The sequence below is a fragment of the Miscanthus floridulus genome, chromosome 4 (assembly GCF_019320115.1).
Source record: "Miscanthus floridulus cultivar M001 chromosome 4, ASM1932011v1, whole genome shotgun sequence".
In the NCBI taxonomy this organism is placed as follows: Eukaryota; Viridiplantae; Streptophyta; class Magnoliopsida; order Poales; family Poaceae; genus Miscanthus; species Miscanthus floridulus.
Genome location: NC_089583.1, coordinates 115,759,938 through 115,772,529, shown reverse-complemented (window position 1 = coordinate 115,772,529; position 12,592 = coordinate 115,759,938). Strand labels below are relative to the sequence as shown.

The 12,592-nt window shown below is 50.1% G+C and overlaps 1 protein-coding gene across 1 annotated transcript; it reads right to left on the bottom strand.

Annotated features, from left to right (window-relative positions):
* Positions 1-3,763: 3,763 nt before the first annotated feature.
* Positions 3,764-5,796, bottom strand: LOC136552766 (myb-related protein 306-like). The gene is made up of 3 exons (XM_066544332.1): positions 5,258-5,796; positions 5,031-5,160; positions 3,764-4,926 (listed from the first exon to the last, which is right to left on the bottom strand). Exons 1-3 carry the CDS (start codon positions 5,388-5,390, stop codon positions 4,194-4,196), a joined length of 996 nt encoding a protein of 331 aa, XP_066400429.1. The 5' UTR covers positions 5,391-5,796; the 3' UTR covers positions 3,764-4,193.
* Between the last annotated feature and the right edge of the window lie 6,796 nt (positions 5,797-12,592).

Here is a 12,592-nt window from a genome sequence, read left to right as displayed (position 1 = left end):
GGGTGTGGCGGCGCCCGCCCCTGGGTGAAGCGGGGAGCGGCTACCTGCCGCCCCGTCTTCTTCGCCTGCCCTCGGCATCCTGAGTCCGACGTGGAAACACTCGCGAGTGGGGTCGTAAGTGCCTTCGTCGTCGGAGTCGGAGTAACCGAAGCAGTAGTCGCTTGCGGTCAAGAACTGGCGCAAAGCCCTAGGGTCATGGAGCCCAGAGAAATCCACTCCGGGCCATGCCTCGTCCTCATCCGAGGAGTCGGCGTGGGTGTCTAGGTCGAGACCAAAGCGCTGGCAGCGCTCTGAGGGATCCTCGTGAGCGGCAGTGTATGCGTAGGCGTAAGAAGCGGCGGCGTTTCTCAACCCAAAGGAGTATGGGGATGGTGCCGTCGCCAGATTCTGCTCCGCCGGGGTCGATTCTTCAGGGAGTGGTGGAGCGGAGCTAGATGACTGGGCATCGCCGTGAGTCACCGGCGATTTTCCTTGGTCCAAGCTCAGGCCAGACAGGTCCCCAGCCAGGGACCCCGTACCAACAGCTGGTCGTAGGATATCGGCGGGGGGTGGCGTGCCGCCCCGGGTTCGCGTAGCGTCGGGGTGGCCTTGCTCGCGTCGTGCCTGGCGAGCGCGGCGAGAGCGGCCGCCCGGGCGCCGCCTGCGCCTGGGCTGTCGGTGCGTAACTTCATCGACGGACGGTGGGGCTCGAGGAGCGAGGAGTACCATGTCATACTCGTGCCCTAGAGACATGAACTCTAGGCTCCCGAACCAAACCACGGTGCCGAGACACAATGGTCGTACGGGGTCTGCCATCCGGAACCTGCTGGGATGACGAAACTGACACGCAGAGCGTCCCCTACCTGGCGCGCCAACTGTCGGTGTTTTGGACCAGGGAGTCCTCAACCGACTAGTGAATTTGTTCTGCGTGCTCCCGATTCCGGACGGTGATGCAAAGAGACACAAGATTTATACTGGTTCAGGCAATCGGTGCCCTACATCCAGTCTGAGAGATCGAACTTGTATTCCTTGCACCGAAGTGCTCGTAATAGGGGGTTACAAGCTAAGGGAGAGAGGGAGCCAGTCCCAGGTCTCGGCAGGGTGTCGTGTGGGCCGTCTGAGACGTTGCTCTCAAGCGGCTGGAATGTGTGCGTGTGTGTGTGTTACCTAGTGTTCTCCCCCCCTCTAAGTGGCCCAAGTCTTCTCCTTTTATAGTTGAAGGGAGGATAAGGGCAGTACATGTAGTACTATGCGGCGTCATGCCAACAGGGGCGGCATGTCCGAATCCTGTGGCCTGTCCCTGTGGCGGCGTGGTCGTCGGAGTGGTCCGTCCTTGGAGTATGGGGCGGCGTGGTCGTCCCATCATATCCTGTGCGTCGTGGGAGCCCCGGGAATGCCTCGGAGTGGACGTAGCGGCGAACGTGCAAGCCACTGTGGACGGACTGTGCGCGAGGCCGAGACTTGGTCGGTGCCGAGGCTTGCACTGCAGTGGGGGGGGGGGGTCTCGGCAGGCACGAACCCCAAGATCGCCGAGGCCCTGGTGTACCGTGCCGAGGCCTCGAGCGGGCGGCTGATCATGGGTACAGCGTTGGGACACAGTGGCCGGTAATCCCCGTCGTATCCTGTCCCAGCCGATATGGCGCTGATCGTGGACACAGTGGTAGGACACAGTGGCCGGTAATCCCCGCCGTGCCCTGTCTCGGCCAGTATGGCGCTGATGCGACCTCGGGTCGCGTCGGCCGTCCTGTGGCGTTGAGCCACCGTCCGGCTGAGATTGCGGGAGTGGTTGAGGCATTAATGAGACATGACATGCTGTCGGGAGGGTCGACCGAGGCGGGGGGTGACGGACCGCGGACGAGCCGGCCTCGAGCGACACGGAGAATGAGGCCTCGCGCGAGACGGAGATCAGGTTCCTTGCCGAGGCCCCGGGCGAAAGGCCTCACGCGAGACGGAGATCAGGCTCCTTGCCGAGGCCTCGGGCGAGAGGCCTCGCGCGATACGGAGAACGCGCCTCCTGCCGAGGCCTTCCGTGGAGAGCCTTGGACGAGACGGAGACGGCGTTCCCTGCCGAGGCCTTCCTGGGGAGCCTCGCACGAAGCGGAGTTTGCGCCAGGGTGCCGAGACCTCCTGCTCGAGGCTCGAGGCGAGGAGGGGGAGGACCCAGTGGGCTCGGTCGTGGCGGGTGAGAGGCCCATGACTTACCTTCTTGCTTTTATTATTTTTAGATGGGGCTTTGGCAACCCGTTTGGTGTTTTGCTTGGGGTACCCCATTCTAAGGTACCCGACACCTCCGATGCAAAAGCCTCTTGCCTGGGCTCAGAAACCCTCCAGGCTCCAGCAGGTTTCAGCATGATGCAAAGCTAGAGCTGTGAATACATGGCGATTGGCATGCATTGCAACATGGCCATTTGGCAATTTGGGTGTGCATGCAGTGCAGGGTGCCCACGGATGGATGCCACTTTAGTCCCTTTCACCATTTTTACAGCTCGAGAATGTAACGGAAAAGAAACTATGCATGCACTTGTGCATGATTGAGTGAGTTGTGGTCGTTGGGTGCATGGATGGGGGGCTGGCGACGAGGCTGCGTGCCGGTGTCGTCGTCGTCGCTGGGACTCGGAGTCAAGCCCATCACACATGCCGTGTATTTAAGGACTGCTAAGTTTCTCGATTTTTTTTAAAAAGAAATATAGAATTTAAAGGTGCTATACGGACATTTATGGCATTGACTTCTACACTTGTACAGCTCAGTTTTTAGAGCGAGATTCAGAAGGTGCGTATGATTGGGTCGTGCAGTGATAGTAACAGTCAATAGGTACGGTATCCAAAATGTTTTAAAGATGCATGCCTATGCTCTTTGTAGTATCTGCGAAATGACGAGATATTAGTGTTTTTTAACCAACATATGGTGTGCTAAATGTGCTACGGCGCAACTAACACGAGAATTTGGTTCTAGCCGGGCTCTGAAAAAAGAAATGAGTTTTGGTTGTAGTAATCCATATAGTTAATTTTAAAGTTTAAAGAATTACGTAGCTGCTCAAATTCCTAATTCCAATGCGCCCAGTATTCAATCAGTTACTACTACTACACATCTTGATATATCTGGCGTTCCAAAGGGCAACATATCTTGACGTATTATTATATTATAGCTTCTAAAGACCACACATGACATGTTTTTTACATGTTCATTCTTCATTGCACATTTGCTGTTAGCTGCAAGCCTACAACTAAGTAGGTATGTACGTGCCTACCATGTACCTAAACTGATCTCGAGAGCTATATACATTTGATTTAAGTACAGTATATATATACATATGTAAAACTACAAAGGAGCGACGAGTGATTAATTCGCCAGTATCGCAACATATGTAGAACTACGTTAAACTATATGTGCAGGAGCGTCTAGTGATTAACATTTTGATTCGAATGTTATATATAACTAGTTGCATGCCCGTGCTAAGGGTATGGTAAAAACAAAATAAATATATTTCTTAAAAATAAAAGTAAACAGTGAGATAGATTAAGATTCATCTAGAAGAGATTTACGATGACAACTTTTACTCAGAGAATCCAATCATGACCTTGCTACAGCCAACAGATAAAAAACAATTTTATAAAAACGTAAGCATTAATGCATTAAAATTTGACATGTTTCTACTTCTAAACATTCATATGTTTCAAGGATTTACCATCTTTTCAGAGGAGTTTAGATCGACTACTCTGGCAAAGAAGACAAAATTAAATACAATGAAATGAAATTGATATATGCAAAACTCAAGAGACATGAAAGCTAAAAATATCTGCTATGTTAGTGATAGCGATACAATTTACGACAAGTATGTGAGACAGGATGACTGGCGTTAATTATTTTCCCACACAACATGCAACTTGCACAAGGGGATCTACGTACTCAAGTTTTACTTAGGAGAAAAAGGCTAAAAAAAAATAAAAAAGGCCCAAGAACATACTCCGTCATAGTAAGGGTAGCAGCACAGGAGTGGTTCTGCATATGTAGTTTGGAATCTAAATGAAAACTACGCAGATCCTACGTCTTGATCAAGTGACCGATTTACAACAGCTAGCTAGCTAGCCGATTGATTAGTCACTGACGTACTGCAGGATCTATGAAGTTTTCTTTAGGAGACAGCGCGCGCTGTAATCACACTCCTTGGTTGATGGGATTAGCTTGAGCTGGATCGCTTGGACACACTAGCTAGCTAGAACGGGTAATCCATGGAGGCCGCATCAAGCAAGCTGGCGCTCTGGGCATGGTGGAAGTGGCTGTCGTCGTCGAACAGCCACGACTCGATCGCCGACAGCGGCATCTGCTGGGACGGCGGCACGGCCGGCTTAGTCTCGTACTCGAAGACCGGCCCACCAGCGGCAGGCGCGACGGCGGCGCCACCGTACGACACCACCGACGCGTCCGAGGATCCGGTGGACGCGCTCTCGGCGCCGCCGGGCGTGCCCGGACTCCCGCCGCGGGCGCCCTTGCGGCCGGCCCAGCCGTCCAGCATCCGCGAGATGTTCTCCGTGGTCAGGACGTACGGCCCCGCGGCGGCGGCGGCGGCGGTAGGCGCCGACTGGGAGAACTGCGACGCGCCCGAGGAGCTCGACGCCGGGCTGTCGCCGCCGCCACCGCCCATGCCCGCGCCCGCGCCAGCGCCCGGCGCGTCGACGACCGTGGCGTCGCGCTGCAGCTGCGGCGGCTTGAGGTCGTCGAGCGGGGTGAGGGCCTCGCGAAGCGCGCGGCGCGCCAGGTTGATGTCCGTCTGCAGCCTCCTCTCCCACTGCCCCTTGGACGACAACGGCGGCCTGTGCGCCGGCGGCTTGGCCGCCCCGTCGCAGCCGCCGCCGCCGCTCTGCAGCTTGCGCTTGAGGTGCGTGTTCCAGTAGTTCTTGATGTCGTTGTCCGTGCGCTCCGGCAGGTACGACGCGATGGCCGCCCACCTACACCACACCACGCCATGCGTTGCCGTCAATAACACCATCCATGTGCCACACTCCTCGTCAGCTGTAACACCATGTGCGGATGAATAAATCTCCGTCCGTACCTGTTGCCGAGGAGGGCCTGGAGGTGGATGATGAGCTTCTCCTCCTGCTCCGTGAAGTTGCCGCGCTTGATGCCCGGCCGGAGGTAGTTGGTCCACCGCAGCCGGCAGCTCTTGCTGCACCGCATCAGCCCTGCGCGCAAGAATCCGTCCTCCACTGATCAGCTCTCTCTAGCGCTAATGGAATGAAGTGTGATGGATCAGATGAACTAACACGTACTACCACATACCAGTTTTGGCCGGGACGGCGCGCCAGTTGCCGGGGCCGTGCTCCTGGATGTAAGAGACGAGGACGAGGTCCTCCTCCGGCGTCCACGGGCCCTTCTTGACGCCCTCCTTGTCGCAGCACGGTGGCCTCACCATGGTGTCGATCGATCTCCGTGAGCAAAAACAAGTGGCCTTCACCTTCCCCTTAGCTTGCGGCCGGGTTATTGCTGCTGGTGGTGGCGGTGGTGGGCAACAACAACGCACAAAAAGGCTACAGCTGCTAGCCACCGGCGCCGTACAAGAACAAGAGCGGGACCGTCAGATCACCAGAGCTCTCTCTCTGACGATCCGTGTCTTGTTGCGAGCAACCGAGCTAGAAGAAGCCAGCGCGCGTGTGTTGGTAGATGGGTACTTGGTGTGGTGGTGGTGGTGGTGGCGGCTTGAGGACAAGGGTCCAAGGGAGTGAGGCGTAGGCGTGTATATATAACGGTGGCCGCCACGGCCGGCCGGCCAAAGCCCAAAGCACAGCGCTGACCTTTTGTGGGGCTGTGTGGGCTATGGCTAACCAATGCAACCGGGCCGGCCAGGATGCCGAGACAGCTAGGGTACTAGCCGCAGCAAAGGTTGTAGAGAGAGAAATGAGAGTGTAGAGAGAAAATGAGATGAGCAGTGTGCTGTGTGCATTTACTCCTATCTCGTGGAGTCGTGGCAAAGTCAGCCTGGTGGTGGGGCGGTACAGCCACAGTGCAGTGAGCAGTGGCCGGCCGGGCCTTGCCTGGCTGTGGCTGCCGCTAGCTATTGCCCGCCCGGCTCGCCTCGCCTCGCCTTTGCCCTCGCGTCGCGATAGCCGCGTTGCATTAAACGCGCCGGGTGCGTGGCCGCATATGGCATGTTGCAGCGCACTTGGTTTCCATCCCGTTGGCCGTCTGCGATCCCCGGTCGGGGCCCGGCCCGGCTGCCGTGCAGCGCTGCCGCTGCTGCTCGCTCTCCGCCTCTCTCCCCGACCTCTCCCCGGGCGGCCGGGCCCGTGGATTCAATGCGAGCTCCACCGGCAGCAGCAATCTCATGTGCGTGCCCCTTCAATTTCCACACACCCCGGGTGGCCAAACAGATTGCTGGGGCCGCCGGACCTCTGCGCTGCGTGGGTACTCGCAGTGGTATCCAGACCAGAGACGACCCAGTCAAGGAGTCGCTATTACTACCGCAGACTACAGTGATGTTTTGGTCATCCACGCTCACGAGCCACGACGACTCATCAGGTGCAGATGCATGTGGCTAGGCAACCGTACGTATTTGTTTTGTCGTCGCGCCTCCGCAAAAGCCTCTCTCACCCTGTTCGCTTGTTGGTTTCAACCAGCCTAAACCAGCCAACCAATAGTGTTTTCCTCTCACATAAAACCAGCATTAGCCAGTCCAAACCAGCCCAGAAACCAACCAGCGAACAGGCCGTCTGCTCGTATCATCGTATCTCGTATGTATAGAATCCAGTTCAAGCAGTAGGTGCGTGGCGTGGCCGTTTCGATTCCGGAGGATTGCTATCGGCCACGTTAGCTTCGTTGAAAAAAAAGCCGAAACATTATTCTGATTAATTTGTTTTGAGAGAAAAATACTGTTTCAATTAAAAAACAAGTTAAAAAGTACGGATCGTAAGACAAGCAAACAGGGCCATCAAGGCTAAGCGCTTGTTTCCATAGACCATGGTTGATAGAGACCGTAACAAGGCCAATGTCAGTGGGAGTTTCATGTACCGGTTTTCAACGCACTCATATTTTATAAACAGTGTAGAAAAGTTTAATCCCTTTAATCTCTCTCTACTCCCACGAAACTCTTACCTTGGTCATGTCAGCATATTTAATACCTTGATCATTCCTTAAAAACTCTCTCTACTCACATAAATCTCTCTTTTCATTAATAATAGGGATAATGTCATGTCTGCCCATTCGTGAAACCTCTATTGAGATTGGCTTAATCGAACACTTTGATGAAGTGCTCGCTGTTCTGGTACTAATGGCGAAGCCAGCGGAGGGGCTATGGAGAATTGGAGATGTTGATCTGCTTCTTCAAGCTCCTTGCCTTTGCCTCTTTTTTTCCCCCACTCTCTGCTTCTTCTTCCCTCTCCTGTACTCCTCTGCCTTCTCTCCGCAAGGCACTGTAGGCTGGCAGGTAGAGATAGTCAGATAGGCACAAGAGACAAGAGGAAATCACTCAGTCCTCCGGTCCTCCCCTGGTGTTTTTGTTTTTCATTGATGATCGATCAGTCATCCATCGGTGACATTTTAGCCATCGACATTGAATAGTTTGGGTGCATGCATGAGCAAGCCATATTTGTCGCACCTTCGCAAAAGACCCGTAACTTAACTACTACGTACATATACGGAGCGTCACTCGTCTTTACTATTCTTGTTTTGGCTTGGTGCACTTATATCGAGTCTTGGCACAAGTTCTTTTATTTGACTTGGTATGCTACTTGTGCTCTCTTATCACAGTTCACGACAAATACCTTTGCGAATTCAAACACCATTTCCGTAGCAGGGCCTCGTCTGGATCCTCTGGCTAAAAATACTTATGTTAGCTGACTTGTTGGTGAGCATCTCCAAGAGATTAACCAAATTTATTGATTTAGCTACTCTCTAAAATAGACTTAACAAAAAAATACTAGAGTACTCCAACAGATTTTGTAAAACCAAGAGACTGGATGGCTAGTGAGGTTGGCTATTTAAAATTAGAGAGCGGATGGAGTATGTTGGAAATGTTTTTTCTTTAATAATAACCAAATTTATCTTTAGAAAACGATTTGGCTAATCTTTTGAAGATGCTATAAGGCACTAGCTAGACTACTAGTTTACCTACTACTCCCTCCGTCCCAAAATATTTGTCGCTTTCGCTTCCCGAGAAACAACTTTGATAAAATATATATTACAAAAATATTAATATTATGGTACATAATTAGTATCATTGGAAAGATCTTTGAATCTAGTTTTTTTAATAAATTTATTTGGAGATACAAATGTTGTACGTATTTTTTATAAATCGAGTTAAACTTGTGGCACGGAAAACGAAAACGACAGATAATATGGGACAGAGGGAGTATGTCTGTCTAGGAATGTAAATTGCATTTTAACAAGAAAAAAATCATACAAAGTAGACTTTAACGTTTACTCTCCTTAGAAAGAATGTAATTCTACAATAATACTAAGCCAAATGATATGAAGTTTGACTAAATTTTGGAGAAAGAAGTGGTAATTTGTCTAACAATATGTCGTTGGACGCTAAAAAAATCGACACCATCCAGATGTGGTTAAAATATAAACATGTCAATGCAAGTTTTGTACGCTAAACTTGCATGTAATCTGACTAATTATTATAAAAGAAATATAAATTTGCTTTTTTCCACAATAAAAATATGTCTTATATTACTAGAAACTATTAGTTAGCTGAGGTCCAAACAGAACATGTGTGAGTGTTTAAAATCTTGAAAGTTACGCTAGTCTCTGTGAGAGTATTTCATGTGAGTTTTATTTTTACACCCTGTTTGGATCCAAACATGATGACTAAAAGTGGAGGCGAAACTTTAGCCCATCTGTGGAGGCAAAAGCTCGGCCCAGCAGATGACGTTGCGAACGACGCGTACCTCCTGGGCCGGCCCAAAAACCTAACGACAGGCCAGAAGGGCGATCCAATCTCCGACCGGAAGTCCTAGCCAAAGAGAAACGACGCCCGCTTCCGACTCTGGCCCGCCTCTCCGACCGGAAGGCCTCGCTTTCGACTCTGGCCCACCTTTCCAACCAGAAGGCCTTGCCAAACAATGCTTCCGAGTCCGACCCGCGTCTACAATCGGGGATACACCGAACATCTGCTTACAACTCTTCTCCGACTGATAAAGTCGGAGCCAACTCGAACCAACCGACCGGTGACGCCCGCTCGATGAGGACCAGGAAATGAGCAAAGCAAGTAAAGCAGGACACTCAAGTCAAACCGTAAAACCAAGGATCATAGCCTTTACATCTGCAGTGCAGTACCGACAGGACATGTCAGAAAGGTGCCCTGCAACCTCCTGAGCATGTCAAAACCCAAGCAGTGTTGTGGGCGCCGACGATTTGCCCCCACAGTGTTGTGGGCGCCATCAATTCCCATACCAGGCAAACACGGTAAAAAAACCCCACATGCCTCTAGACATCGACAGTGTTGTGGGCGCCGTCATTTGTCATACATGGTGAATACGGTAAAACCTCTCACATGTGTCTGACACAAACAGTGTTATGGACGTCTACCATCATCTTGTACTTGACGGCGTGGGCAACAAGACTTAGTAGCATACGAACTCTCACTCTCTCTCTCACTTGTAAAGGCAGTCCCCTTCATCTATAAAAGGGGATGCGCGCTCTCCCAAATAGGGAGATCAATCGGACGACAACTGAAACACGCTCCAACAATCCGAACGACCAAGGATTCCAACGAACAACAGACGTTCGAACACTTAGCACATAGCCGAGCTCCTGTCACTCTTGGCCCTTCAGACCAGAGTCTGACCGGATCTCTTGCACCTTCCATCTTACTCCCTTTTGTTTGTAACCCCACAATAAACTTCGAGCACCTGGGCTCAGGAATAAAGTCATCAACCGACTCAAACTGGACATAGAGCATATTGCCTGAACCAGTATAAACCCTGTGTCGTTGAGTGCTAGGCCATATCCGATCACAACGTATAGTAAAACTACAAATATTTATGTGTTGGTCACTTTCTGCACCGACAGTTGGCGCCGTTCGTGGGGAAGACGTTGTACGTTCACGCTTTTAGTCATCGGATAGCCCACTTTTCCTCCATCCTCGTCATGGCGGGCTCAAGCGATACGACTCGCTTTAGCTCACTGGAGTTTCCCGCACTCCCACCTGTTGGGATGTGGGTTCCACCCGTCTTCGAGCTGTCCCAGGCCTTCCTCTTCAGAAGCCTAGACTTTGTCGCCGACCGGCTCGACGTGCTGCACCTCCACGAGGAGACACTTGTTCCGGCGCCCGTCGGAGGGGCGCCCTCCATCGGCTCTGGGACACCCGACGACTTCAATGGCGAGGCGCCTGCGTTTTGTTCCGAGCATATGCTCTGCTCAAACCCCACTGTGAGTATTGTACACTTTGTTATTTACTCACTATCGGACGTGTCTGGTATGGACAGGGATAGAAACCAAGTGTTTCTGTTCTACGTATTCCGGACGTGTCCGGTATACCTACCGGACATTTCCAGTATTGGAGGAAGCAAAACACTCATAGGATTGCAACTGAGTCTTTGATTTATATATTTTCGTATATCCTTAATTTACTCAGAAGCTTGTGGTTTATCAAAACTAAGTGGATTGTTAGCATCTCTTAAACTCAAATTTAAATATGGAAACTTATTTGGTTGTGGTTCAAAATAAAAAATTGACTCCCAAATTCATAATAGAATAAAGTGCTAGTTAAAAGTCATTTAAATTACTTAAAGCACTTATTTAGGGGGAGCTCATATTTTATTTTGCACCTTGTGGACTAATAAATTTATCTAGCACTCTTTTGTTGTCCTTTGGAAGAAAAAGTGATTTCGTATCCAGCATGATTATTTGGCAATTAAGGTCAGCATAAAGATTACCATGCTATGTATCTTCTTAGTGGTATTCTTGTGGGCTCAAGTCAAAGGTATGTTTTTACATACATGCATTGTAAGTGCATATAAGGCCCTTTATATGTTAGAATATGCATTTATATGACATATGAGAGATATTTTTCAAAACTCATTACTAGCATGTGTAGGTGGTGTGAATTTGAAAAACTATTTGAATCTTGGTCTTGGTGACCTAGCCTTGTCCTGTGATAATTATAGCTCTCCTTAATTGTTTGATTGGACAATTACACATGACATGGCTTTCTTCAGTCCATAATCTACTATGTCTCACAATCTCTCTCTAAAGTGATCAAAATCTATATGCCAAATATTTAGAAAAGAGAAGTGCTACTCATGGCATTTTGATAAGAAAAGTATTTACACCTTGTTTGGATCGAGGACATACATGTTTTTGGATCAAAAATTGATATAGAAGGGGATTGGAATTAAGTAAATAAAATTTGAAAAAAAGATCAGCCAGCCCGCAAATATCGGACGTGTCCGGTATGAGCGGGGCTATAAAAATGGCCGGTACCCCTTCGCTCTGATCCTCTATCTCTCTTTTCTCTCCTCCAAGCCAACGCCGCCACATCTGTTCCACCATATTGCGATCGAGTGATTCCATTGTGAAAAGGAAGAGAGGGAGATTGGATCGGAGGAGATTTGCATCAAGATCGAAGACTTCGGGACTTGGATTTCCATTCGTATCTTCATTCACTCTCACAAGGATAGCAGCTATGAGTGGGAGACAGGAGTCTAGGTCCAAGCATAGGCATGATCCAGCTTTGGATAAACATAAGAAGGCAAGACAGGAAATGCATCCTAGATTTAGTCAGTAGGAGTAGGGTGGTAGCAGGAGACCCTCTAGAGCCACTAGGGGCGCTCCATAGTATATAGAGTGTGGTGATGGTGATAACAGCCCTCTTCTGGTGATGAAACTAAGGATTACAGACTTGAGCACAGGAGAAGGAAGAGCACTGATAGAGACTCAGACAGAGAGTCAGATAATGGTGACAGCTCTAAGGAGATAGAGGAGAAGTAGCAGGCACCTCCAGTGCACCACCTAGGTCAGGGCATGAATTATGGCCTTTCTTGAAGTACATGCTCCCGTTTTACCCAACTATGTTGTCAGAGTCAACTACAAAGGAAATGGTATGACTATGAGAGAAAGAGATCAGAGGAGGATTAATCCTAGGGGTTTACCTAGGATTTAGTACGATCATCACTTTCACACTATGTTCCATCTGGATTATTATACTAGTGTGATACTTGCTAGAAATCCTATGGTAGCCAAGTCTCAGTGGATAGATTGGAAACATGTTAGAGAGCTATAGAAGTCCTCCATTGACTATGCTATTGCCACTTGTCAGCGCACAGGTGTATACACGCTCATGGAGTTTGTGCATGATTGGAACTCTGAAGCCATTGCACAGTTTATGCCACTCTATTTGTGAAAGAGGAGCCGAGGCGTATGCATTGGATGCTTGAAGGCTAGTGGTATGGTGTTGACTATGACGCCTTTGTAGCTTTTCTTGGCTTCTCAAAGGAGGACCTCTAGAGAGACAGGATCCACACAGAGCAGGTGTTACCTCCCGAGCAGCTCGCCTACATGTATCCACCAGAAGATGAGAGAGGAGTAGTGGGGAAGGTTCTAGATCTTCACCCTACTTATAGATACCTGGATAGGATGTTTAGGAAGACTATTGACTGCAAGGGTGGAGACAAG

Excerpts from the sequence above, each read along its gene's own strand:
- LOC136552766 (XM_066544332.1), bottom strand. The coding sequence starts at position 5,390 with ATGGTGAGGCCACCGTGCTGCGACAAGGAGGGCGTCAAGAAGGGCCCG. Across the intron at positions 5,161-5,257 it reads CGCCGTCCCGGCCAAAACTG|GGCTGATGCGGTGCAGCAAG; the intron begins GTATGTGGTAGT and ends TCTTGCGCGCAG. Across the intron at positions 4,927-5,030 it reads CAGGCCCTCCTCGGCAACAG|GTGGGCGGCCATCGCGTCGT; the intron begins GTACGGACGGAG and ends GGTGTGGTGTAG.